This window comes from Phialemonium atrogriseum, assembly GCF_030411735.1.
Source record: "Phialemonium atrogriseum strain 8032-3 unplaced genomic scaffold QBC33scaffold_44, whole genome shotgun sequence".
Taxonomy (NCBI): Eukaryota; Fungi; Ascomycota; class Sordariomycetes; order Cephalothecales; family Cephalothecaceae; genus Phialemonium; species Phialemonium atrogriseum.
In genome coordinates this window covers 71,506-96,883 of record NW_026848181.1, presented here as the reverse complement: position 1 = coordinate 96,883, position 25,378 = coordinate 71,506, and the positions used below count along the sequence as shown (strand labels likewise).

Genomic DNA, 25,378 nt, shown 5'->3' with positions numbered 1-25,378 from the left:
CTCAGAGGAATCTGGAGAGGTGTTGGCGTGCCCCTTATCTGCTTCCTCCGCTATACTACTTTCCCTCCTTCTGCCCGAAGCCGGGAGAGCGAGGTCCAAAGCGGAACCATCTTGTCTCCGGAAATGTTCACAGCGGTAGCGCCCTCCAACGCGGGCCGTTATGGGCATAAACATCTGTCTATCTTGCTCAGCCGTGCTGTAAACGCTCGATTGAATCCCAAATGGCCAAGCTGCAGGAGATTTGTTGGCCAAAGTGCCATAATCGACGATGTCCGCAACATTGGCATTATAGCTCACGTTGATGCTGGCAAGACAACTACAACAGAGAGGATGCTATATCAAAGTGGCGCATCACGACATCTCGGAAGTAGGATTGCAATGTAAGCCTCTTGGGACTAGGAAACCGAGGGCTAACCCTCCCTACTCAGATGTTGACCATGGTGACACGGTCACTGATTTTCTCCCCCTTGAGCGGGAGAAGGGCATTACAATTCAGTCTGCGGCCATCACCTTCACTTGGCCTCTGAAGCATGAGTTGCCCGCCGGAACTGAACCCAAAACTATCAACCTCATCGACACGCCTGGCCATCAGGATTTCCGTTTCGAAGTTGACCGTTGTCTGCCCGTACTAGACGGTGCTATCTGTATCCTTGACGCAGTTAAGGGGGTTGAAGCTCACACCGAGAGAGTCTGGGCTTCTGCTCAGGTGTCGAAGATCCCGAGGATTATCTACGTGAACAAACTCGACCGCAATGGCGCCTCATTCAAGAGACCTGTTCTCGACGTAGCGTCCAAACTCGGCGCATGGCCGCTTATATGCCAGATTCCTTGGTGGAACAAGGAGGACTTCGTTGGCGTTATTGATGTCATTGACCAAGTCGGCCTGAAATGGTCCTCCACGGGTGCAATGTCCAAGACATCCAACTTGAAGAAGCTGCTCTTGCAGGAAAACCCTGATCTTTGGGCTGAGGTTGAAACAGCCCGTCTTCGTCTTGTCGAGGCTCTATCGGAACGTGATGACGAGCTAATGGAGCTGTTTATCGAGCATGAGATGGACGTCCCCACCGCCTCGATCAAGCAGAGCATACGACGTTTAATTAACGACGGGAACGGGACAGTCGTGCCAATAGTCGCCGGCGCGAGTCTTCGAAACATGGGTGTTCAGCCTCTCTTGGATGCAGCTGTCGACTATCTTCCTAGCCCGCAAGAGAGACCAGAGGTACAAGTCCGTTCCGGCCCCGAAAGGCTCTCCATCTCCGACGCAATCGAGTCAGCTTCGAAAAAATCGAAACCCAATCATCATAAACAACAGCCCTTGGGGGCCCTCGCCTCGGTGTTCAAGGTCGTGCATGACCCCAAGCGAGGGATGCTCAGTTACGTACGCGTTTACCACGGCAACCTGAACAAGAAAGATGCCATGTGGAACACCAATATGCACCAGTTCGAGAAGCCTCTCAACATGCTCCAAATTGCCGCCGACAAATCTCTGGACATTGCCCACCTGCCGACCGGATACATTGGCGCCTTGACAGGGCTGAAGAATGCGAGAACCGGGGATACCTTGATGACTTTCCCAAGTCATAAGGCTCCGGAAGCGCTAAGGGGTCTCCAGATCCGACCGCCCGAGATCCCCCCGGCCGTCGCATTTGTCTCAATGGAGACCTATTCATTGACGGAAACGAAGAATCTTGAAATCGCTCTCGCAAACATATCCCGAGAGGATCCGAGCTTGAGGTGGACCAAGGACGAGAAGGCCGACCAGTTCATCCTCTCCGGAATGGGGAAGTTGCACCTCGAGATTGCCCAAGATCGTCTCAAGAACCACTACAAGGTCGTGGCAGAGTTTGGAGAGATCGCTGTTGATTATAAGGAGTGCATACTCTCGCCTATCGGACCGCACCGGGTCGAGTACGAACGGACTGTTGCGAACAAGCCCGGCAAAGCCGCGTGTTCGGCCACACTAGCGCCGATAGAGGCTCATAAGCGCGAGGCTCTCCTCGAGTCGGGCATCGAAAGGGACGGTAATATCATTCAAATTTTAATCCCTCTACCAAGTAACGGGGAGGCTCTGCGGTTTGAACCGGACGTCGTACGTCAACAACTCTTCAACGGAGCCGTTGCGGCGCTCGCACGGGGTCCGCGGAGGGGCTTTGCCGTCACCAACTGCCATGTGACCATCACGTACGATTACGAGACGGACTTTTTCGGGCCTGTATCTGGCGCCCATATCGTCAACGCGGCGATCCATTCAGTTCGGGATGCTCTTAAGGAGGCTCACGCCGGGAAATCCATCGGGCTCCTAGAGCCCTTCATGAAAGTCCGGATCACCGTCCCTGAAGCAGCGGGTGGCAACATCCAGCATGATATCTCGTCTGCCCGAGGAGGTATCGTGATGGAGGTCAAGGATAGCAACGAAGAGAGACAAAGTGACGGGGGCATAGATCTATCTAAGGTCTATGTCCCCCCAGATCCCTACGAGTCGGTGCAGTCCCTGCGGGATACTCAAAAGGGCGTCGGAAGGATGCTGGATATCGTTGCTAAGGTGCCGCTGAAGGACACACTCCACTATGATGATCATCTGCGCGGCATGACTGGGGGCCGGCACTCTCTTCAGATGGAACTTGACACCTTTGAAAGGGTTACCGGACCGAGAGAGAGGGCTCTTGACTCGGCATGATCCTGATAGGGATCAGCCACCACTTGCGATTCTGTTTGATATTGTACGAAAAGAAAATTGGATAGACTATCTCGGTTCACCTCGAGTGTGTACAAGTACTTGTTGCTTCATTAAGCTTTTGAGCCCAAAGGGGGGTGCCGAAAAGAACAGCCTACCCCGGCTTCTTCAACAGCTCGTCACTTTCCAAGCCGATAACGGTGCTTCTGATTCAACCATGACGGATCTGTGGACCAGAGATGAGGGTAATCAAGCTTAGAGTCGATAATGGCCCAACGAAGGGTTATTGGGGTCGGTTGTGCACGGCCTTGTCGATACAATGAGAGGGCACGATGTCCGAGTCCGCGACAGAGTCGCTGTCTTGTTGGCAAACCCTTGCAAGGCCTTGGGTGCTCCCTTGCTTATTCGCTAACAATGTAGTATCATTGAACTGGCCCATCATTGCATTGACTCGGGCAATGTGCCGTCACGGCCAACTACTGCCCCGAACAGAGTCCTGGAGCCAAAAAGAATGGACATCTGGTTCCAAACCATCGCCACCTCACTTAAGTGACGTCTGCAACACTCAGTATTGCGTAATCCGCAATATCTGGTACGTGTAGACGCTGCCAAACGTCCTTCGGCGGCTCATGTGGTTCGGCAAGCCGTGCCTCGGATCACGAGGCCGCTTTTGTAGTAAAATAGCGTCCCGAACTGGCGTCTTCTCTGGTTCTCTCTGGCCCAGCGTCGCACTGCAACCGCTCCTGAAGGAGCAACGGGCGGATCTTATCAGACGGCATTTCCGGAAACTTGACCCCCACCAGATCAGACGAACGCGCATGTTTCGCATAAAGCGGCCACTGCTCTCCTGCGGCAGTTCTTCCCGCGTGGGGGAAGTGCCAAGTTGCCCTCATGCAGGCCGGGGGGCCGGTTGCGCCTGATCTTAGGGATGGAAAATGAAAAAGGGGGGAGGGGCGTGAGCCGAATAACCAACTCCCTGCAACGGTGCCATTTTCAATACAGAGCACGAACCCTCGTTCTTGAGCCGCCTTGCCCTCGTCTTGTCTACCCGTCTGAACACATGGCTCGACCGCTGCTACAGAGTGGGCCGGATACAAGCATCGGCTCGCGTCAGGCTCAATCGCGCGCACACACTTTCAAGTTCGGCATGCGATCCGATTAGATCATGACTCCTATCCCCACAGCATTGTTTTGGTCTATGTGCTCTATGTTTACATGCTCGCAGGGACCTGTATCGAATGTTGAGAATACTAGCCCGCCCCCTTTTCTACATACCGCAGTATGTTGTGTAAGCACTTGAACGATCTGTAGAGCTGACGTGGAGCTTATCCTCTCTAGTTCTCCAGGTTGGGTTCGCAATGATTTTAAGGGGTGATGGCTTATTCTTCGAATGGCTTCTGAGTTGCCTTCTTCATCCGAACAAACTCCAAGGCTTCAATCTCGTGACACTACTTCTATACATACCTCGGCCTATCAGGAGTGCCATTGCTGCAGCTTTGGCGGTTGTCTAGCTGCGTAGTACTTAGCTGTACTGACGACCGTAGTTGCTACAGCCGAAGGAATGCCAGATCCAAACCGGCGCAGCAAGTGCGATATTCCCTTCCCACATTGAAGAGAGGACTCGGTGCAATGCGTTGACTCAGAATGACTCTACGGGATTGCGGTGGGTTAGTGAGGACGAGCTACCATATCCGCCGCCGATTCCGGGAACGTTGCCGGCCGAGGCCATACAAAAAGAGATAATCAGCAGGAGCGACGAGAATTTCCATGTCTGGGGAAGGAGAAGGTCCTGGCCAGAGTGTTTTAGCAAATGATGAGGCCGTACGTAAATATATACCTGACAATGCTATGCATGAAGGAGGAGACGAATAGGAACTATAAACAAAAGTGATCTTCCCACAAAGACGCTATTCGGTAAAAATACCAAGAGGGATAGCGCAGGAAATAGCATAGTTGGGCATATCCACCACGGCAGACATCCTCAAGTTCCCCGCCACCGAGGCGAGCATGTACGCCTCGAGGCGAGTCAGCCCCTTCTCCGCCACGAGCCAGTCGATGGCGCCCCTCAGCGCCATGCGAGTCGCCTCCCGGAGGTCCTCGTGGATGCCCAGCGCCGCGTACTCCCCCCTGTCGGCGGCGACGTCGGCCTCGATGCCGGCGCGGCCCCTCGGCGGTGCGACGTAGTGCGGGCAGGCCAGCGCCCAGCCCTTGGCCGCCCGAGCGGCCGCCTTCTCGACCGTCAGGCGCAGGCGGGCGCGCATGGGCGTCTCCAGCGCGGTGCCGCACACCTCGCCGTCGCCCTGGGCGGCGTGGCCGTCGCCGCAGCTGAACAGGGCCCCCGGCACGTTGACGGGCAGGTACAGGGTGCTACCGACGGCGCTGAGGTCGCGGCAGTCGACGTTGCCGCCCGAGCCGGCGTACGGCGGTATGAGCGACAGCTCGCCCGGCACGGCGGGCGCCACCCCCACGAGGCCCAGGAACGGCCGCACGGGGATCGAGATGCCCGGCTTGAAGACCGCCCGCCTACCGCCCGCCGCCGCGGGACTGCCCGGGACGCCCAACAGCGCCGCGTCGGACAGGTCCCAGATCTTGAGGTGCGGCTCCGTGAACTCGTCCGAGAGCAGGCCGAGGCCCGGGATGATGGCCGTCCAGCCGTACGGGCCCGGCACGAGGTCCAGGAACTCAACCTTCAGCACGTCGCCGGGCTCGGCGCCCTCGACGTAGATCGGCCCCGTCGCCGGGTTCGCCATGCTAGAGTCGAAGTCGGCGAGCGCCGTGGCGGCGTTGTCGGGCCGGAACATGTTGTGGCTGCCGTCGAGGAGGTCGAACTCCACCTCCGATCCCGAGGTGACCGTCAGGATCGGCGGGACCGTCTGCGACCATTTCAGGTGGCTCTGGCCGAGCTTGACGTGGAACGAGTGGGCCATCCTTGTGTGTCTGTCGCCCTGGGTTTTGTCTTTTGGGGGGAAAGAGTCAGCCCAGTTTCAGTTTCCCGACAACATGCTAAATATTGCAGAGGCGCCGAGCCAAGTCTTTTAAGACAGTTCCTCCCCATCTAGGTAGTTAAACCCCTCTTTTGATCCTCGGCTTATACCTCACGGCGTACTTGGTAAATCGATTCTACTTCCTACTATTTCTTTCGCCCCATAAAAAGCGGTCAGGTAAGGTGAAGACGGGAAGATGGCCGCAAACCTTGGCCTGTTGAGGTGGACAGGCCGATAAAGTAATTCTGATTTTTTTGGTGGCCAAACCGGGATAAAAAAGCAACACCAAAATTCGCGGACATCTTGAAAAAGTTGGCATTCTTATGGCACGTTCTGCGCCCGTTCTGTTGGGATAGCTGAGCCAAAAAGACGTTTGTCTCAATGAATATTCATATCCAAGTGAGAGACAGATTGCTATCTCCACGACCTTCACAATGGCCTTCACAATGCACTCACATTCGGGCCAATTCTGCCCTGGCCACGCCAAAGACCAACTGGAGGATATAGTCAAGCACGCAATCAGCATCGGCCTTAAAACCATTGGCCTCACCGAGCACATGCCCCGGACCGAGTTGTCAGATCTGTACCCGGAAGAGGTGAGTTCCCGCTCATCACCATTTCCGTCTCACCGCGCCATCACCTTCGTTCGGCTCTCAGTGCAAGATGGCCAAGAGAAAAGACCATGAAGCTAACCCAACAACCTAGCTCGACGACCCAGAAGCCTCCCTCGCGGCCCTCATGCCCCGCCACGAGGCCTACCTCCTCGAAGCCCGTCGCCTGCGGGACAAATACGCCTCCACGGCGACGATCCTTGTCGGCTTCGAGGGCGAGTGGATCCGCCCGGGCTACGCACCCCTAGTCTCCTCGCTATCCGCCCACGCCGACGTCGACTACTTCATCGGCTCGCTGCACCACGCCGCGGGCCACCCCATCGACTTCGACGCCGCCCACTACGCCGCCGCCGTGGCGGCCTGCGGCGGCGACGAGGAGAGCCTCTTCGCCGCCTACTACGACGAGCAGCGCGCCATGCTGGCCGCCCTGCGGCCCCGCGTCGTCGGCCACTTCGACCTCGTCCGCCTCTTCAGCGCCGAGCCCGCGCGGCGCCTGCGCGGCTGGCGCGGCGGCGGGGTGTGGGCGCGCGTCGTGCGGAACCTGGAGCTCGTCAGGGGCTTTGACGGCTGGCTGGAGTGCAACACCAGCGCGCTGAGGAAGGGGCTGGCCGAGCCGTATCCTTGCAGGGAGATCGCGGAGGTGGGTTGTTATCCCTCGGGCCGCTGAAGCTCCGCCCCCCCCCCCCCCCCTCTCCCCCTTGTCCTCTTATTTTTGCTTTGCTTTTGTTTGTTTTCCAAGCTGACCGCCTCGGCCTCAGGAATGGATCCGGATCGGGGGCAAGTTCACATTCTCGGATGACAGCCATGGCATTGCCCAGGTGGCAACCAACTACTCCCGCGGACTGGACTATCTCGAGAGTCTGGGCGTCAAGGAGGTCTGGACTTTCGAGAGACAGCCACCATCGTCGGCACACTCTGATCAAGACTCAAAGCCGGTGTTGACGGATAAGGCCGTCACCCTGCAGGATTTTCGAGCCTCCTTGAACCTGGGGTCTGACTGAAGCATTTCAGGGTTGAACATAAGACAATAGAGACGGATGGCATTGTTGGCTGTTCACGGGAACCAGGTTAGAAGGGGAATACTTTGTGTTAAAATTAGACGGCCCCTGACATACAGGGGGCTCTTGACTCCCACGTTACAGTGGCTCCATTAGAGGTAAAACAAAACACGGTCGAAGCCACGGGCAGCACCAAGTCTACAAAAAAACAAGGGTATAACAGTGCACCCGTCTATGGTAGATGTACAACAAAGGACAGGCGCAGAACGATCCATCCAACATATCAGCATAGCGTAGCCCCTGGAAATGTAATCAAAAGGGAGACAGACTCCGGAACCCAGGCCCAAGACTCCTGAGAAAAAGAAGCAATGATAAAGACAAGAACCACGCAAAATCCCCTCACCTCTGAGGCGTCTCCGGCAGATCCCAAATTGATCGAGCGATCGATAATGGGTCACTCTTCACTGGTAATCCACTATCTGGAGCTGGTGTTGCGGCTGACTCGTGATCGGGGCGGGGGGCGAAAGGGATTGCCGAGGTGGAAGTGAAGACGGGCAACTCGGCCCGTCGCACTGCCAAGGGAGTTGAGGTGTTGGGTGGTAGCCATTGCAGAGGCTGCTGCTGGTGGTGGTGGTGGGTTGCCTCGGGTGCCGGTCCCTCTGGCTGATACGGGATGAACATATCGGGAGTCGAAGGTTGCGAATACTGAACGGGGCTTGGGTTGACGGGGGAGCTCATTGGAAGTGGGATTTGCTGTGAATTCGCAGGGGGGGACCAGACGGCAATATGCTCCTTGGCAGGTATGGCTGGGTCTGTCAAAGGCCCAGCAGCAAATTGTTGTGCATTTGGCTGCACTTCAGGACCGAGGAAGTCAGATGTCGCAGTGGACGATCCAAGAGTGGGCGTTGGAGTGGTAAGCGGCTGCTCTGGAAAAGGATCTTCCAGTTTGATAACAGGCTTCTGTTCCGGGGCGCTGACTGAAGACTGCTCCCTCGCCTTGGCCTTCTCTGCACGCTCTCGTTCCCGCGCTTCTCGCTGCTCCTTAGTGACCAGGGTGATTTTGATCTTTTTCATATCATTTGCAAGCTTATCCATAGAGTCCATGGACTGACGCGATTGTGCCATTGTAGACTGGCCGTTAGAGGTCTTAGAGGGTTCTGTCGCCGGGCTTGAAGGTCCAGTTACCGGGCTTTCTGTCGCAGGTGGCGATTTTTTCTTCATTCCCGAGCCACACATAATCACGTCCTTCGTGGCGGGCTTGGCTGTTCTCATCTTCTTAACTGCCAGTGAAGATCCGGCTGAGGTTCTGACGCTCATCGACGACTCGGGTCTGATGCTCTGCGCAGTTTCCGGTCTAGAAACCCCATTTGCGGCGGTAGAAGGTGGCATCAACCGGTAGGCATTGTCCGGAACGACGGTCGAAGCCGCACTAAGGCGTCGGCCGGGCCTGCTGGATTGCCTACGAGGAATTGGAGCTCCGGCCCGAGACGCGGCCCTTTCTGTACCGAGACCCGAAGCTGCTACCGTCTTCCTTCTGTTTTTCTGCTCCTTTTCTTCCTCTTCTTCGGCCACGGCCAAGCTCGGCTTTGCCCTCCGCTCCCTTAACGACATTCGGACAGGAGCCGGGGCTGCAGTAGTTGCTGGCAAGGGATCCGGGGGCAGAGACTGTGAAAGGGCTGCCTGCCGATCCCGCCGCGCTCGCGTCGCCTCTGCGGAGAGATCTTCATGCTTGCAACTATCTGTTTGGCGCTCACTTGGTATGAGCAGTTTGCTCAGCTCATGCGCCGCAATGGTCCAAGGCACCTCTGGTGGGGGTGGCGTCGGCGGCCTCGATACTGACAACGGTGAACCATTGTTCAACGATAGCACCGATGCGCTTCGGCGGATTTTGGGAGTTGCAACCTTTTTAGCCGCGGAAGACTGTGTTGGGGAAGAATAAGTTGGCGGCATGCTCCTACGAGGCTTCTTAGGTTCTGCAGAAGGAGGAGGAGCCATGAGTGCTTCGAGGCTCTCCAGCTCAGTCAGAGACCACCATGACGACTCGTAAGGGCGCGATCCTCGCTCGCTAGCGGATGAGTCCTTTCGTCCACGCACCGCCCCTATCTTCTGTCCCATCTCATAGCCCAGACCGTTGTATTCTTGATCTTTGGTGACGACTGGATCGTCACCCGCCAGGCCGCTCATGTGGCTCAAAATGCCGGAGAAGAGCGCGCGATCGCTGTATCCCCCTTCAAGAACACTGACAATTCGACCTTCGACGCTCGTGCCTTCTTCGGCGGCAATCCTCACCACATCGCGGGTGAAGCGGGCGTAGAATTCTGTCGGAACATTAACATTGTGCCGTTGCATCCCAGCACCTTCCCATTCACTCGCGTCGAACCCTGCCGAGAGGAAGATGGCAGCTTTCGAGTTCAGGCCCGAGGAGCGCAGGCGTTCGGTTTGAGTCTTCAGGTAGCTGCGAGCCTTGTCGAGAAGCAAGATGTACTTGGACTCGTAGAGTTTCCAGAACTCGGCTTCGGTCTTCCATGGCTGCAGATGGACATTCCAGATGGTCTGCCCGTGGGCATTATCGACGCAGATGCTCGCGTTCTTGACTTTCTCCTCATCACCCATCTCGCACGGGTACGAATTGATGTCGTGGATGCTGAAATAACCAATCGAAGTCTTCTTCCACCACGCAGCATTCTTTGACAGGCCCACACTCCTTAAATTGTGGTCCCAAGCGACCGACTGTGATCCATCGCCGTGGTGCAAGTCAAAGTCAATGATAGCAGCATGGGTCAGTCCGTGGCTCAGGATGGCATGCATAATTCCCACGTGGACATTGTTGATCCAACAAAATCCGGATGGGTAGGACGCGGAACAGTGGTGACCTGGTGGTCGGATGGCTACGAAAGCTCGTCTGGGCCCTCGGTCATTAAACACGGCGTCGACTGCTTCGCAGACACCTCCCAGTGCGCCTTCCAAGGCATCCAGGGACTCGGCACAGAGGTACAGGTCCCCCTCGTGAAACTTCTGCGGGGCCGCCTGGTCAGGGCCACGACTGATGTCTGGTCGCTGTAGCTCTTTCCCGTTCGTGGCCAACCTCGTCTCTGCCAAATCGCACATAATCTTCAACTCTTCCATCCACTTCGTTCCGTGTACATTAGTGACCGTCTGTGAAACCAGGGGGAGCCTACGCGAAGTAGTCTGTATGCGGAAGGGGATCGAGGGAAGGGAAGCTGGGTCTAGTCTGGGATGCGGGGGGTAAGCTCCGTCGGCATGTCGCTCGCCCAGGCGGACATAGGCAGCGGAAACTCCCAGCACGCTGGCTTTGATTCTCTCTGGCCGTTCCACAATAGTGCTCAGGGCTACTCGCGAGGTGCGTGGGCGCGAGTATCGATGGCCGTAACAGGAATCGTTGAGAATGACAAGAGTGTCAGTCTCCACAGTCGGATTCGTGCCATGATGCGATTCAAGTTCGTGTTTGAAATATGTGCTAGCAACTGAGCTCGCCGTCGGCACTGGCCGCTCTGGAGGCTCTGGTGACAGACTCCGGAGGGGCGATTTCTTCCTGGCTGACGGAGACATGAGGTTGACCGAGCTTGCGCGCCGTTGCGGGGCGACTCCGTTGGCGGAATGTAGTGAGTTGAGTGATGCTTTCCGAAGTAAAGTCGGGGTTGCGGAGCGAGACGGTAGGCCATTTGACGAGGACGGGCCATTTAAGGGACTTCGCAGAACACTGGTTGGACGAGGTGAGCTTGGATTGTCGATAGTAGGTTTGAAGGCCCGGGGGGATCTGGCTGGGGATCTGGCCGGGGATGAAGTTGAAAGCGAGAGCTGTTTCAGGGATTGGGTGAGGTCATTGTCATTATTGCCAGCCGGCCTCTTTGGCGGAGATGGCGATGAAGGCAAAGACGGCGCCATAGCAGTAGCGGCTTCGCATCTAAGGATGCGCAACGGGCTTGTTTGGCAGGATGCTTGTCTCAGGCCGGCCTCACTGGCAGTTGCATATAGGCATTGCACATTGGTGGAGTTTGATGAAAGAATGGGTGGATCATTCCTGGATTGGCCCGTCTCCGACTGCCATCTGTTTTTATTTTCCCTTTTTCCCCCTGTCGCGTTGATATTGCCCCCGGGTCGCGTCCCTTGCTCCTGGTCATCAATGAAACCACGTGACCGGCATCATCACGCAGAAATTGGAATTTGATTGCGTATCATGTAATGCACCACAGCGGGGCCGTTATCGGATATACGAGGTAGGTACCTTTATGTAACAGAGTGCCACAGCTGAAGAGCTTGGGTTTGAGACAGGAACCGGTACCTGCTTTTCAGCTTCTCGACCACGACCTACTATGTATGTCCCCAGTCGTTGCTCGCGACCATTGCCCAATTCGGTCGGAACTCGCCTCTTTATGACAGAAGCGCAACGTGTCTCTCGTGTCTCCTTCTCTCTTCAAGCGCGGTGCCCTTAGAATGTCAGCTGGAATAAATGGTGGTTGATAACCTGCGGAATATCGCCATGGGCCACAGCGCCAGGGCCGCGGGCTAGGCTGTTTCCCATCATCATTCCTCGCCACCTACTTATGCAAATTTGCACTTTTGTCACGACCTGGAAAATGTGCCTTGGCTGAGTACTGCAGGCCGTCTAGAGTCTGGACTCTAGCGGCGGCCCAGCCCAGCCTACCGCGTTAGTGTGGGGTTCGGCTTTCAGCCGCACCCCGTTTGCTGCCCGTTGCTGCCGGGCCGCTGCGTTCTCGTCTACTATAGTAAGCTCAAGATCAAGTTTAAAAGGCTTGCAGTTTCGCAAACTTTGATAACGTGTGCCAATTTCACGACGCCCTTAAATGGCGGGGTTCTAGAGAAGGGAATGACATGTCACTTTGTCCTTCTTACGTGGTCTGTACGGAGCTTGTCCAGCACCTGGACTGCAAGCTCGAACGGAGCTGTTGTCACCCTCCGGTCGCCACATCAACCAATATTGCAAGCTAGATGCAGCTAACCCTGCCGTCACAACCGCTGCATACGCGCTAACGCCCAAAACGTGCTTATCAAGGTTCACTTACGGATCCGCAGACTGGCTCCAGCAAATAGTCGGTTTGAACGAACGGTCTTGGCAGCATGGGGGCTTTTGATAGAGGATTCAGCTGCCAGCAGAATGGGTGAGGCTCAAGAGGAGGACCGCTGAGATAGCCTGCCAGCCTCCCACAGCTTCCCACTTTATTAGCTACCGTAGGACCTGCTTTCCCATGTCTCTCATCCGCTTCCTGTTTACTATAAGTCTCTCGAACTGCTCTATTAGTCGGCTCTAGGTCCCCCCCCCTCCTGCAACGAAAAGACTTCAGTCCAGCCCAGGATGAATAACAAACTTGTAGCTGCGCTCTTCCTGGCGCAGAGGGCCGTCATGGCTGTCGACATACCCGCCAATGCTCTTGGCAACATCGTTGCTGCCGCTACCACGACCGATCCCGGTCTCCTGGCATGCGCTACCGCTTTCGATGTCATTAGCTATTGCGCCTCCGCGATTCCCGACTTCACCGCCGCACCTGAGGCTACCCAGGCAGCGTGTCTCTGTTGCTACTCGACCACCGAGCTTGATCCTGTCTATAGCAGCTGCGCGAATTACATCGAGGACAACTACCCCGGGAGCTCAACAGAGTATTCCTGTATGATCTAGACCCTTGCAGCTCCTGACTTGACCGGACCGTTTACTAACACCATGTGTAGTGAACAGTGTTGTCGCAACTTTCTGTGCTGGGGAAGGCGACATCTGTGGTGGCGCCGGTGGCGGCGCAACCCCAACGGGGGGAGGGGGAGGAGCAGGAACAACGGCGACCTCGGGCGGTGATGATAGTACACCCCCAGCCTGCACCTCCCTCGCCAATATCGTTGTCTCCTGCTCCCAGGCAAATCCAGGCTTCTCTACCCTGGCTCCCGAGGAGATCGCCTCGTGCATATGGTAAGATACTCCTCTCGCACATGCTCTGGCAGGTCGCTGACATGGGAGTGTAGCTACGATGGAGCGGGCGCCTCTCCAACCTTCACCACCGCCTTCGATGACTATGCCGCCTCATGCGCCTCCTGGGCCAAGACTGCAGACCCCACAGACTACTCCGGTAAGGCGGCCCTTCCCGAGCCCACTATCGAAATTATCAGCTCTAACCCCCAACCTTACAGATTTCCACGGCCTCGAGGGCTTCTGCGCCGACAACGTCCCCAGAACCGGCGGCTCCGGGCCCTCCATTACCAGGACGGCCGACTCCTCCCCTACCCAGACCGGCGGCGGCGACGTCGTGGGCCCCCCCGGCGGTGGGAGCAGCAGCCGCGGCGGGTTCGGCGGGTTCGGCGGCGGCGGCAGCGGCAGCTCCGAAACCGGGGAGGCAACGCCGCGGCGGACCACCACCGTCGTGGATACGCCTACTGGCCTCCCCAACCTCGCCCCCCGGGGGCTTGCCGGCGGCCCTGTCGCCTGGGCTGCGGGCTTGCTTTCGCTCGTCATGTCGCTCTTCTTCCTGGCCTGAGGGCTTGTTTCGTGAGAGACGATGGATGAGGGGGCTGAAATGGGGTGATGGGTAATGGGAATTTGTCAACTCTCCTTAAAATGATATTGGGTTATGAGGTATTGATGGCTTAATATAAGAAACAAGACTGCCATAATGTTTGACCGTTTCAGGCTTCTGTGTTTACGGGTAGTAGCTCGTAATCAGGAGCACTCGCACAGCACGCACGTCCTTTACAATCTAACCCCTGACTTCCATCCCTAATATCATCTGTAAATCACAATTTGCAAAGGCTTATGAAATGTGTTTTCAATCTTGTATTAGATCGACCCCGACGCCTCGCAGCGCATCCACTGCCCATACCGGGTATTGCTCTTTGTCCAAATGTCTGTTTCTGAAGAACTCCCTCACAAATGCCGGGTATCTGTCGGCAATAATTGCCTCTCTCGCCTCCTTCATCAAGTTCAACTGATACCATACATTGTGCATAGTCAACAGGTGCGCCGCAACGGTCTCCTTGGCCGCATTGTGATAGATGAAGGCCCTGGTTACCCCGAGCGCGCCCTCTTCCCCGGCCGGCCTGCAGCAAGGACAGCCGCAGCCGTCCTCGACGGGGCCAAAGTCGTCGGCAAACCGGGCCTGCTTCATATTCAGCACGCCCGTCTTGGTCACCGCGTTGCCAAACCTCGCCGTCCGAGTGGGCCACACGCAGTCAAACATGTCGGCCCCCAAGGCCACGCTGACGACCAGGTCCTCGGGATATCCGATGCCCATGACGTAGCGCGGCTTCCCGTCCGGCAGCATCGCGGTGCAGGCGGCGACGACGCGGCAGTAGTCGTCCTTGGCCTCGCCGCCGCTCAGCCCGCCGATGGCGATGCCGGGTGTGTTGCGGGCGACCATGGCGTCGGTGCATTCGCGGCGCAGGTCGAGGTCTAGCCCGCCCTGGATGATGCAGAACAGGTTCTGTGTGGTCGGGTTCGCGTGCGCGGCGATGCACCGGTCTAGCCACCGGACCGAGCGCTCCATGGCCTCGCGCATGCGCGCCTTGTCCGGGGACGTCGTCACCAGGACATCGTCTAGCTGCATGATGATGTCGGAGCCGATCGTGTTTTGTAGGCTGATCGAGTGCTCCGGGCTGAGGAGCATGGGAGTACCGTCGTGAGGGGAGAGGAAACGTACTCCCTCTTCGGTGACGGTGGCGAGCTTGAGTAGCGAGACCATCTGGAAGCTGGAGGAGGAGGAAATTGGTTAGTGGTGGAGGTCTGGTTCGGCGAGGGCTTCTCCTCGTCTCGTAGGGCAGCCGGGTTTGCTAAGGGATTATATACCCGCCGCTATCTGTCAGGATGTTGTGATTCCATCCCTGCAGCTTATGCGCACCGCCAATAGCATCTAATACCTCCTGCCCGGGCTTGAGGCCGAGATGGTAGGTGTTGTTCAAGCATAGCCGGCAGCCAGTTCCCTCCAGCTGCTCAGGGGTAAGTCCTTTGAGCGAAGCCTGGGTGGCTACAGGCATGAAAATGGGGAGGTTGACGGGACCATGAGGGAGGGTGAGGATCGAGGCGCGAGCGCGGGTAGTCTGTGTCGAACGAAGCCCCTGTTAGAAAATCGTGTCGAGAAGGAGGGTTGCTTGCATACGAGAGAGGCTCATACTTACTGAACACTTCCCAACCAACTCGAAAGTCAGGGCTGCTGTGGATGTCGGTGTCGTTGATGCCATTCTCCTCCACATTATCCGCGTTGTGGGAGAAGAGAAAGGCTTGCGACAGCCAACAAGGGTCCAAGGACAAGGACACAAAGCACAAAGCGCGTGTCACCAGAACTTTTACTCAAAATTACTTAGTACGGAGATCTCCAGGTACGTACTTGGTGGGGGTAGGTACCTAGGTACCTACCTACCTAGGTGGGTGAGCCCCGCCATACCCAACCCCTGGCCAGGCCTTGCCTCCGCAATTGGTCAATGAGTGACTCATTTGCAGAGGGGCCTGACAGAAAAAAAAGGCACAGACCACCGAGTAACTACCCCGCCACGCCCTCACGTTTCCAAGGCTTCCTGAATATCAACGCAACATCGCAATCATGGGCTCTTCCGAACCGATCCTTCCCTTGCCTGGCAAGCGAAATATCCTCATCACCAGCGCTTTGCCCTACGTCAACGCGATTCCCCATCTGGGCAACATTATCGGAAGCGTACTCTCGGCAGACGTTTTCGCGCGCTTCTGTAAGGCCCGGGGGCTTCAGACCTTGTTTGTCTGTGGTTCAGACGAGTTTGGTACTGCAACTGAAACCAAAGCACTCGAGGAGGGTTTAGAACCTGCTGAGCTGTGCGCCAAATATCATGCTCTTCACAAGGGGATCTATGACTGGTTCAGAATTGAATTCGACGTCTTCGGGCGAACACCGACTCCGCAACAGACGGAGATTGTTCAGGATATCTTTTCCGGACTCTGGCGAAACGGATATATTGAGGAGCGAGAGACGACGCAGCCCTTCTGCCCTGTTCCGGCCCATTCCACTTTCCTAGCCGACCGCTTTGTCGAGGGAGAATGTAGCATATGCCATGACCGCGGTGCGCGCGGGGACCAATGCGATGCTTGCGGCAACCTTCTCGACGCGTTCGAACCAGAGCGAAAGTCCGATCACGAGTCCGAGGGAGCGAACCCAACCGCTTCGGGTACCGGCTGGCTCTTGAACCCTCACTGCAAGCTTGACGGCGCAACGCCCGAGAAACGAAGAACAAAGCATCTATACCTGCGACTGGATGTACTGAAGGACCAGATTGTGGACTGGTTCCACGCCGCTAGCAAGAAGGGTGCTTGGAGTTCCAACTGCATCGCCATCACTCAATCCTGGATCGACAAGGGATTAGAGCCTCGTGGCATTACCCGGGATCTTCGATGGGGGGTGCCGATCCCGAAGGGCCTCGAAGGCTTGAACGACGAAGAATACGCGCGGAAGGTGTTCTACGTATGGTTTGATGCCTGCATTGGATACGTCTCGATAACGAAGGGGTACACAGACGGGGACGATCTGGCAGGGAAGAAGTGGGAGCAATGGTGGAAGAACCCCAACGACGTGACTCTCTATCAGTTCATGGGCAAGGACAACGTACCGTATGTAGCCCCTCCCCCGAGCTCGGACATTGACCCCCTTTGATCAAGCTTCCACAAACCAAGACAAGTGTCTGCCCCTGGGATATTGCCCTTGAGCTATTACTGACTGGCCTGAAGTTTCCACACCATCATTTTCCCAGCTTCCCAGCTCGGCACAGGAGGTACTTGGACCCAAGTAAACAAGTTGTCAACGACAGAGTATCTCAACTATGAGGGCGGGAAGTTCAGCAAGTCCAAGGGAGTCGGCGTGTTTGGCAATACAGCCAAGGATACTGGCATAGATCCCGACGTCTGGAGATACTACTTGCTCTCACGACGCCCCGAGACTAGTGACTCTGAATTCAAGTGGCAGGAGTTTATCGATGCGAACAACAACGACCTGCTCAAGAACCTTGGCAACCTGAATCAGAGAGTCGTCAAGTTTTGTCATGCAAAGATGGCCGCGACCGTCCCTGACTATACCAAGTATTCCGACAAGTTTATCGAGAATCACAAGGCCGAGGTCAACGAGTCGCTGCAAGCGTATATCGCGCAGCTTGAGGCCAACAAGTTACGAGCAGGCTTGGGAACGGTTCTCCATATCTCCTCGCTGGGTAACAAACTGCTCCAGGAAAATAAGCTCGACAACCGCCTGCTCTCCGAAGAGCCCGACCGCTGTGCTGCTGTCATTGGCCTGGCCTTGAACCAACTCTATCTGCTGGCGAACATCCTATCTCCCTATATGCCCGGCACCGCCGTGTCTATACTCCAGCAGCTCGGGGTAGAGCCCACCGTCCGCATTCCGGACACATGGGACCACGAAGTCCTCAAACCAGGGCACGCCCTTGGAACCCCGAAGACTCTGTTCTCCAATATCCCCGGATCGAAAATAGACGAGTGGCGCGAGGCGTTCGGCGGAGAGGAACTGCGGAGACAGAAGGCCATCGAGGCCGAGAAAGCCGCGGCGAAGAAGGCTGCCAAGGAAAGGGAGAAGGAAAGGAAGAGACTGAAGAAGGAGGCCGCCAAAGCCGCTGGTGAGCCTGGTGCCAAGACAGCTGATGAACCCCCCACCAAAGCCCTTGATGAACTCGCCATCAAGGCCTCTGATGCACCCGCCAGCAAGGGAAAGTGAGGAGCCATTAACCCCACTGGCACAAGCCAAGGTGTGCAGGTGTCCTCATCAGCTACCCCTTTTTTCAAACTCGTATTGCTTTTTCCCGTTCGTGCCTTCGGTCTCGAGTGAGCTTAACTCTCAACGACAAGCTTATAGAATTATCAAAACACGCAGTCAACTTGCCAGGTGCTATTAGGCGGGGCGGCGAGGAAAAGAAGGGAGGAGTGGGGGGGGGGGAGTGCTGATGTTGGGAATGTTGGAGTTGTCCAAAAGAGGATTTGTCAGTAGGCGAAGTGGGCGAAAAGGTTTCTTCGATGAAGTTATATCGGACAAGCAGTCTTTAGCTGGCTTTTCTTATGTAGTCGTCAATTGACATCTAGAAGTTCCTAGGTATGCTCAGTTGAGAGCTGACATACGTGATATCCAGCGGATGTGCAAAGCTCGAATAATGGTGCCTAGCCAGCCCCGGGAGGTCATCTGGAGACTACACGAGAGATACGGTATTGTACTGACGTCTAGCCACTCGGGTGACGGTCCAGCCCACGTCATCGAACGGCTGAGGACGACTAATCTATGAAGCGCCCTTCACATATCACAATGCAGTTTCTCACCAAATGTGCATAATGGGGAAACAAGCGAAAAAAGACTGAATTTGCAAAGCTGCCTAAAAACCCGTGCAAAACCAACTCCATGGATAACCTCAGGGCCTCTTTTAAGAGCCAGTCATGACCCTTCAAGGCCATCATGCGACTGTTGCCCACATGCAACAAATTAAGAGAAGAGTCATGTAAACCAAAATGTCGCGATATTTCAAGCGGCACTGGCCAGGGGGGTTGGCTCAACACCAACACGCTCCCTGTTGAGGATGTCGAGCATCAGCTGGGTTGGGCGGTTGTCTCGGTAGACCTTCTCGTTGTCTTTGAAGACCTTGACGTTCTCAATGTACTTGTCAAAGAGATAAGCACTATCCGTGGGACCACCCTTAGCTTCTGGGTGGAACTGGGTGGAGAAGATGGGACGAGTCTTGTGCGTCATGCCTGAATGTAAAAGTTGGTTAAATGGTCTGCTTAGTTGTGAGAAGGGGGACTAACCTTCGTTGCTTCCGTCGTTGAGGTTGATGAAGTACTCCTTGTAATCAGAGGGCAGAGTGCTAGCGTCCACGGCGTAGCCGTGATTCTGGCTGGTGATGTGGCACTGGCCAGTGGTCAAGTCCAGAGCCGGGATGTTGTGAGCACGGTTTCCGTACTTCAGCTTAATAGTTCGAGCACCGAGAGCCAGAGCGAGTAGCTGGTGGCCAAGGCAGATGCCCATGACCGGCACCGGCGAAGTCTCCATCAGCCGAGCCAGATTATAGACGGTCTCCTGGCAGTGGGTCGGGTCGCCAGGACCATTGGAGATGAAGACGCCATCGAAGTTGCTGGCAACTTTGTGGATGGGGTAGTTGTACGGGAAAACGGTGACCGAGGCACCCCGGTTCACCAGGCTCCGCAGGATGTTCTCCTTGACACCGCAGTCGATCAGAGCAATGTGGAAGGAGGCACCGGGCGACTCGACCAAGAAGGGAGCCTTGGTGCTAACCTTCTTCACGAGGTTGATCTGGCCAGGGTCGACGTAGCTCTCATCCTCGTCGGCATCATACTCATCGCCAATGCTGATCCGAGCAAGCGATGAACCTTGCTCCCGCAGGTACGTGACAATTGCACGCGTATCAACGCCAGATATGGCGGGAACCCCCTCGCGAGCACACCACTCCCCCAAGCTCTCCACGGCAGTCCAGTGGCTGTACTTCTCGGCCACATCTGCCACAACCACACCGGCGCACTGGATATGAGGGGACTCGAAGTACTTCAAGAGGTTGAACTCGTCCCGCTGGTTCGAGGGCACGCCGTAATTGCCAATCAAGGGCTGGGTGAAGACCAAAATCTGGCCGCGGTACGACGGATCGGTCATGGATTCGGGATATCCGACGAGCGACGTCGTGAAGACAGCCTCTCCGGAAATGTTGGAGTTTGCGCCGAAGGCGGTTCCGTGGAAGACAGGGCCATCCTGGGAAGATAGTGGGAGTTAGGTATGGGAAATCAGGCGGGCAAATTGAAGAATGGGCGAGGAATGACGAACCCTGATGGTAAAGGTAGCGTCAAGGTTTTTGACGGGGGCAGTGGCTCGAGATCGGTGGACGGGCATCGTCCTGCCCTTGCTGCCAGCCACGACGTTTTGGCTCACGAGGCGCGACTGAATCGCCAGCCGGGATCGGAGGCCAGAGGCCCCGACAGCGGCGGGTTTGAAAAGGCGGGTTGCGGCGGTAGAGAACATCGTATTGTAGGTATTCAAAAGTTTTCGAGTAAGGTAGTTTGGCTTATAATTAGGATCAGACCTTCAAGCGGATAGGGCCCTCCACAAATGGTCTGGAGCCCCTGGTCAGTACACGAGGCGGTGAGTCAACTCGCATGGAACCTAAACGGACCTGAGAGGTAGTCCTAAGGTAAACTGCATTAGCCATACATGATCAATTATATCCAATGCTGAAGGGAACAGAAAACAAGATGTAGTTGGAGCCTGCCCCGGTAGTGATTGGCGATCAGGCCAAGGGGAGGGCTCCTGAAAAGACACGGGCAGTGGGGTTGCGCCCGAGACGAAAGATAAAGGAAAAGCAACGTACTTGCGAAGTGAAAAGGGAAAGGCGCCCTTTCATAAGCGCAGCTGTGAGCGAGTTAACTCGAATAGGGGGAGAAAGGTATTGGTAAAATTGAATTGGGAAAGGAAGAATTGGTGTTTTCCTTGGGGCTGCGAAACTGGATAGATCGGTGATGGGTAAAAAAAAGACGATGCGAAGAGGGAGTCAACGGAAATCGGACTTGGTCATCGAGTTGTCAAAAACTTTCCATTGGCGGGGTCACTATTGGTTGCAGACCCATGCCAAAGACCCGGGGGGCACACGAGCCACCGCCGATATCGACGTGGTGGGGCGCGAGGGATTGGAGAAAAATCCCTCGGTTTAGTCCCGATTGGTGTTCTCTACGGAGTACTCTGCCGAGGCAACGTTCAGGGCACTTTCAGTTGTCCACTGTCAGTAAATACTCGCCCTCTAGCGACCTACGTGCTACATCAGCGGTGACACAACCATAATGTAGATTTCTTTTGCCAGCTTTGTCAACCCTAGGTGTTCGCCAGCCTCGGGTGGAGCAGATGTAGAACAGCTGTGACGCAGCTGTACTGCTGTAGAGGTCGACAACTGACAGCCTCCTTCTCAAGCTCCGACTTCTAGCCTTGCGTGCGCGACTTGACTATGACCCTAGGGCAGTGACTGACTATTCCAATGGCGGCTGCCTAATGCATAATCGGACCATACCCAAACCCGTAATCATGTATAGCACACGGTAGAGAGACTTCTATAGCGCCCCAAGCTCCTTAAGCTTCGAGATCAGCCCATCCACATCCTCAACCTTCCCTCCGCCCTGCCGCGGTGGTGGCTCTGTTCGCATCTATTAGCATCATGTCTTGTCCAGCAGACCGAGTTTTGTCAATGGGGGAGCCATATAGCAGTACCTGTGACCTTGAGGACCTTCAACCTCCTCTCGGCAGAGATGCCAAAGTCTGCCAGCTTCTTCTTCTCTAGCGGCTTCTTCTTGGCCTTCATGATGTTCGGCAAGCTCGCATAGCGCGGCTCGTTCAGCCGCAGATCCGTCGTGACCACCAGGGGCAGCTTCGCCTTGAGGGTCTCGACGCCACCGTCCACCTCCCTCGTGACGCTGACCATGTCCCCCTCCCCGAACTCGACCTTGCTCGCCTGCGTGGCCTGCGGCCACCCCAGCAGGCCGGCGAGCATCTGGCCCGTCTGGTGAGCGTCGTCGTCGATGCTCTGCTTGCCGAGGATGACGAGGTTGCTCTTGTGCTCGCCGACGATCTGCCGGAGCAGCTTCGCCACCCCGAGCGGCTCCAGGTCCTCGCCCTCCTTGGTCTCCACGTGGATCGCCCGGTCGGCGCCCATGGCCATGGCCGTCCGCAGCACGTCCTGCGCCTTGGGCGGGCCCGCCGACACGACGCAGATGTCCTCCACGCCCCCCGGCGCCGACTTGCGCTCGCGGATGCGCACGCTCTCCTCCACCGACAGCTCGTCGAAGGGGTTCATGCTGTGCTTGACGTTGGTCTCGACGCCCGTCTGGGCCTTGTTGACGCGGGGTTTGACCTGTGATTTGCGGTGAGCCATTGCGACGAGACGGGGGAGGTTCTAGGCGTTTCTTACTGCATAGTCAATTACCCTCTTGATAGGGACCAGGATCCGTAACGCTGACATTGCGGCGGTTGTGGATACAATGGGCTGGAGGTAGCAAGGAGAAGAGGTTTCGAAAGCTTTGGCTGTCGATGACGGACAACCTTTGGCAGTATCGGCTAGTACCGGCCCCAACCTCGGCCGACGACCAGGTCACATGGAGAACCCTAACCCTGACCGCCCATCAAATAATTTATTACCGCATGCGCAGCCCGAAGACGGAGGTCTTGGAGCCGAAACCACGTTCAGATAATGACAGCCAAAACTGGTGTCACAAAGCCTTTCTAGATCTAAGACAAAGATTTTGGGATCTTATTATGTAGTACTTGGTACACGATATGATAAGACTAAACCTATTACTTCGGACTTTGCAGGTCAACTCAACATTTCACCTATAAAGCATGGACTCTCTCCGAAGTCGTTTATTATCAAACGCTATATAGTTTGAATGCCATCGCAATGCTTATCCTCGGGGCTCACCAGTCCTCCCAGTCATCCTGTGATTTCTTCGACGGGCCAGGACGGGTGCTGCCCCCCTTCCCCATCGCGGAGGTGCCTATCGAGCTGTTCTCCTGCGCCCGCTGATCTGCCAAGCTCGAGAAGTCGTCCCAGAATGCCTGTTTGCTCTCGTCTAGTGGCACTTCTCTGTATCCTCCAGCAGTTGGCCCTTCGACGAAGCGGCTGAAGCCCTGTTGCGCGGTCTTGGCTCCGGCCTGCGCCGACTTTGCAACGTTGCCGGCGGCAACCTTTGCCTGGGCTGCAAATTCCGAGTCGGAAATCTAATGGGCTCGCAGTCAGCCAGAGGCTCTACAAGTAACCAGGGGAAGTGTGCAATAGTAAATTGAGAGGGACCAACGCACCTGCTTTGCAGTGGGCTGAATGTATTCGCTGTTGACTGTCTTGGCCGTCTTAGTGACCGTCGACGTGAACCAGCCAAACCCTTTAGTCAACGCCGCCACAGGGTCCTTCTGAAGCTCGTCCAGCCCAGGCAACGCCTGGTTGTCCCTCCCCTGCGGCGGCATGGGCGTGTTGCCGAAGCCGGCGTACTTTCCGCCCTGGCTGGGCGGTACCTCGGCAGACCGGTTGGCGTTATCAGCGCCGAGGCGCGCAAAATACTTGTCGTCAACCCTGACCTTCCCGCCGCCGGGTGCGGGGCTAGCCGTTCGGCTGCTGTTGCTGCCAGCCGCGCCGGGGCGGGGCGCACTGCGGATAGCTGCACTGGCTGGGCCGGGCGAGGGCGTCGATGAAGCAACCGCGGGAGCTTTCTCGCCGCGGACGTATTCGCGGCCCTCGACCTTCGCCGAGAGCCTCTCCTTCCACTCCTCACCAACCTCGCCGCTGTACCTCTCGGCGATCGTGGCGTCGTCCCAATTCAGTCCCAGCATCTTGGTATCCTCATGGTTCTCGAAGAAGTCCCTCCAGCGCTCGTTCCCCCCGAGGCGCATGCGCTCAATCTCGTTCGCCTTGAAGGCGTCCATGGAGATGGATCGGATGAAGGAGATGTGGACTCCCAGGCCGCGATGGATGCCGGCGCAGGAAAGGCAAATGAAGATCCCAAACTTCGGGGAGGCCCATTGGGGGCTAGGGGCGTTGCAGTCGCAGCAGACGCTGTTGTTGGACTCCTTCTGTATCGCGAGGAGCTAGATTTCACCGACCAGGCACCCCCCCAGTTAGTACAGCGTGCAATTTGGGACAAGTGGCGCGATTGGCAGGCATACCTTTGACCTCGTCTCCGGGTCGACCTCCCACATGGCTTTGGAAGCCATCGTGGGGCAGCGGGGTTATCGTATGGTGTTGCGTAGATCAGGTCGTAGAGTCTTGAAGGTGTTATCAAGGGGGTTCAAGTCGAGGGTCAAGTTGTGCGGTCGCGTGGCGTGGCGTCTCAGCGCTAAACGGAGCGGCCCCTTAACTGTACCCGGTACGGTGCAACCTTGCGACCGGATGATATCGCCAGTAAGACGATCACTAAATATACTTCGGATTGAATTCCTCTGAGAGATTGCCTTGATTGTCCATAGATGCCTTTTGCATAAGTATCTCACCCAGAATTACACTCTTTTAGGTGCTGTTTCCCGCTACCAGGACCCGCCAAAGTTTAAACAGGTACCTAGGTACCTACCTAGGTACCCTCTAAACCTATCTAGGTACCTCTACCACACAGCACAGGTAGGTTCATACACGAGCTACCTGCGGGGTTGGCCTTCCCATTGCGTACCTAACCTTAACCTTCCGAGTCGTAGGTTTTTCACACAACTTCCAGGTTGCTAACGGTGCCTCTCGTCAACGGCGCTTTGTCTCATTTTATGAAGATCTGGATCTTGCCTACCGTAGGCCGGAGGAGAGGAGCGGAGCCAATGCCATGGCAAGGGCGAGTAAATATCACCCATGGCGAGTTTCACAGCCCACAATATCCCGCCATTCCATGCGCTCCCAATTAGCCTCCTCGCCGTCAGCGTCAGTTGCATTGAGTGTCCAGAACCATGTTGGACAATATTCCTGGTGGCGGCAAAAGTCGCCGCCAACATGAACAGCTGCACATCACAACACCCTGGCGCAGTCCATTGGAAGCGTCGACCCTCCCAAAGTCTTAGTCAATACAAGAAGCTTGCTAGCAGAGTCTTTTGGCGCCGGCCGGGCGGGTGACGCTCGGATATCATTGGGATCGCGTGCGGTAGCACATGTCTCCGTCGTCTGGGAAGACGGTTCTTCCCGCCCCACGGAAGATGACGCAATATGCAGACTCGTACTTGAGGATATGCTCGAGGCCTTCCGATATAGTTAGGATTTGCCTATGAATCTGTGTCGCTTGATGACCTTAGCAACCTCCCTACCTTGCTAGGCACAGCAATGGATATTTACAGGTACTTCATAGTCAACGGAATGCAGGCTACCTACCTAGCTACCGACCTAGACTGCCCATTTTTGGCCCAGTAAAACAAGACAAACTTCACGCCCAGAACTTCTCTCTCGGGAAGGGATTTTGTTCCCATAAGCATCGCTTGTATTTTTCCTATCTGCTCGATAACTTTTCCCATTTTCCCCATATCCCCTTCTCCGGTGAGCCACTAATGTACATCCCCGAAGAATGCAAGAGAAAAAGGCCGCTATCAACGACAGAGAGATGAAGTGCTGAAGTCATGAGGGAAATTAAGGGATATT

The 25,378-nt window shown here is 56.1% G+C and overlaps 9 protein-coding genes across 9 annotated transcripts; 4 read left to right on the top strand and 5 right to left on the bottom strand.

The window, feature by feature from the left end:
• Positions 1–123: 123 nt before the first annotated feature.
• Positions 124–2,677, top strand: QBC33DRAFT_461810 (P-loop containing nucleoside triphosphate hydrolase protein; the record flags this gene model as incomplete). Its single annotated transcript, XM_060425042.1, has 2 exons — positions 124–367; positions 429–2,677. 2 exons carry the CDS (start codon positions 124–126, stop codon positions 2,675–2,677), a joined length of 2,493 nt encoding a protein of 830 aa, XP_060278472.1.
• Positions 2,678–4,462: 1,785 nt separating this feature from the next.
• QBC33DRAFT_501552 (uncharacterized protein) lies at positions 4,463–6,050 on the bottom strand. The gene has a single exon (XM_060425705.1). The coding sequence runs from the start codon at positions 5,599–5,601 to the stop codon at positions 4,582–4,584; it is 1,020 nt and encodes a 339-aa protein (XP_060278471.1). The 5' UTR covers positions 5,602–6,050; the 3' UTR covers positions 4,463–4,581.
• Positions 5,914–7,468, top strand: QBC33DRAFT_601904 (Polymerase/histidinol phosphatase-like protein). The gene is made up of 3 exons (XM_060432127.1): positions 5,914–6,254; positions 6,364–6,909; positions 7,028–7,468. Exons 1-3 carry the CDS (start codon positions 6,093–6,095, stop codon positions 7,268–7,270), a joined length of 951 nt encoding a protein of 316 aa, XP_060278470.1. The 5' UTR covers positions 5,914–6,092; the 3' UTR covers positions 7,271–7,468.
• Positions 7,469–7,666: 198 nt separating this feature from the next.
• QBC33DRAFT_461855 (Arginase/deacetylase) lies at positions 7,667–11,173 on the bottom strand (the record flags this gene model as incomplete). The annotated part of the gene is made up of 1 exon (XM_060425047.1): positions 7,667–11,173. One exon carries the CDS (start codon positions 11,171–11,173, stop codon positions 7,667–7,669), a length of 3,507 nt encoding a protein of 1,168 aa, XP_060278469.1.
• A 1,429-nt stretch (positions 11,174–12,602) lies between these two features.
• Positions 12,603–13,767, top strand: QBC33DRAFT_563963 (uncharacterized protein; the record flags this gene model as incomplete). The annotated part of the gene is made up of 4 exons (XM_060430323.1): positions 12,603–12,912; positions 12,974–13,205; positions 13,259–13,362; positions 13,424–13,767. The coding sequence occupies 4 exons, from the start codon at positions 12,603–12,605 to the stop codon at positions 13,765–13,767; spliced, it is 990 nt and encodes a 329-aa protein (XP_060278468.1).
• A 41-nt stretch (positions 13,768–13,808) lies between these two features.
• QBC33DRAFT_552436 (tRNA-guanine(15) transglycosylase-like protein) lies at positions 13,809–15,537 on the bottom strand. Its single transcript, XM_060429310.1, has 3 exons — positions 15,401–15,537; positions 15,072–15,322; positions 13,809–14,974 (listed from the first exon to the last, which is right to left on the bottom strand). The coding sequence occupies exons 1-3, from the start codon at positions 15,473–15,475 to the stop codon at positions 14,056–14,058; spliced, it is 1,245 nt and encodes a 414-aa protein (XP_060278467.1). The 5' UTR covers positions 15,476–15,537; the 3' UTR covers positions 13,809–14,055.
• A 285-nt stretch (positions 15,538–15,822) lies between these two features.
• Positions 15,823–17,967, top strand: QBC33DRAFT_563961 (uncharacterized protein; the record flags this gene model as incomplete). Its single annotated transcript, XM_060430322.1, has 2 exons — positions 15,823–16,856; positions 16,974–17,967. The coding sequence occupies 2 exons, from the start codon at positions 15,823–15,825 to the stop codon at positions 17,965–17,967; spliced, it is 2,028 nt and encodes a 675-aa protein (XP_060278466.1).
• A 396-nt stretch (positions 17,968–18,363) lies between these two features.
• On the bottom strand, positions 18,364–20,659 carry QBC33DRAFT_288364 (carbamoyl-phosphate small subunit). The gene is made up of 4 exons (XM_060423310.1): positions 20,609–20,659; positions 20,068–20,413; positions 19,041–19,995; positions 18,364–18,986 (listed from the first exon to the last, which is right to left on the bottom strand). The coding sequence occupies exons 2-4, from the start codon at positions 20,260–20,262 to the stop codon at positions 18,760–18,762; spliced, it is 1,377 nt and encodes a 458-aa protein (XP_060278465.1). The 5' UTR covers positions 20,263–20,413; positions 20,609–20,659; the 3' UTR covers positions 18,364–18,759.
• A 679-nt stretch (positions 20,660–21,338) lies between these two features.
• QBC33DRAFT_581868 (uncharacterized protein) lies at positions 21,339–23,985 on the bottom strand (the record flags this gene model as incomplete). The annotated part of the gene is made up of 7 exons (XM_060431291.1): positions 21,339–21,421; positions 21,496–22,135; positions 22,193–22,323; positions 22,568–22,572; positions 22,700–22,998; positions 23,080–23,859; positions 23,938–23,985. 7 exons carry the CDS (start codon positions 23,983–23,985, stop codon positions 21,339–21,341), a joined length of 1,986 nt encoding a protein of 661 aa, XP_060278464.1.
• Positions 23,986–25,378: the final 1,393 nt, after the last annotated feature.

What these genes read in the sequence shown, in the direction of transcription:
- QBC33DRAFT_501552 (XM_060425705.1), bottom strand. Translation starts at nt 5,601, where the DNA reads ATGGCCCACTCGTTCCACGTCAAGCTCGGCCAGAGCCACCTGAAATGG.
- QBC33DRAFT_601904 (XM_060432127.1), top strand. Translation starts at nt 6,093, where the DNA reads ATGGCCTTCACAATGCACTCACATTCGGGCCAATTCTGCCCTGGCCAC. An exon ending in CAGATCTGTACCCGGAAGAG is followed by an intron (nt 6,255 to 6,363) that starts GTGAGTTCCCGC and finishes CCAACAACCTAG; the next exon opens with CTCGACGACCCAGAAGCCTC. An exon ending in CTTGCAGGGAGATCGCGGAG is followed by an intron (nt 6,910 to 7,027) that starts GTGGGTTGTTAT and finishes CCTCGGCCTCAG; the next exon opens with GAATGGATCCGGATCGGGGG.
- QBC33DRAFT_552436 (XM_060429310.1), bottom strand. Translation starts at nt 15,475, where the DNA reads ATGTGGAGGAGAATGGCATCAACGACACCGACATCCACAGCAGCCCTG. An exon ending in AGTTGGTTGGGAAGTGTTCA is followed by an intron (nt 15,323 to 15,400) that starts GTAAGTATGAGC and finishes CGTTCGACACAG; the next exon opens with ACTACCCGCGCTCGCGCCTC. An exon ending in ATCCTGACAGATAGCGGCGG is followed by an intron (nt 14,975 to 15,071) that starts GTATATAATCCC and finishes CTCCTCCTCCAG; the next exon opens with CTTCCAGATGGTCTCGCTAC.
- QBC33DRAFT_288364 (XM_060423310.1), bottom strand. Translation starts at nt 20,262, where the DNA reads ATGTTCTCTACCGCCGCAACCCGCCTTTTCAAACCCGCCGCTGTCGGG. An exon ending in ACGCTACCTTTACCATCAGG is followed by an intron (nt 19,996 to 20,067) that starts GTTCGTCATTCC and finishes CTATCTTCCCAG; the next exon opens with GATGGCCCTGTCTTCCACGG. An exon ending in CAACGACGGAAGCAACGAAG is followed by an intron (nt 18,987 to 19,040) that starts GTTAGTCCCCCT and finishes TTTTACATTCAG; the next exon opens with GCATGACGCACAAGACTCGT.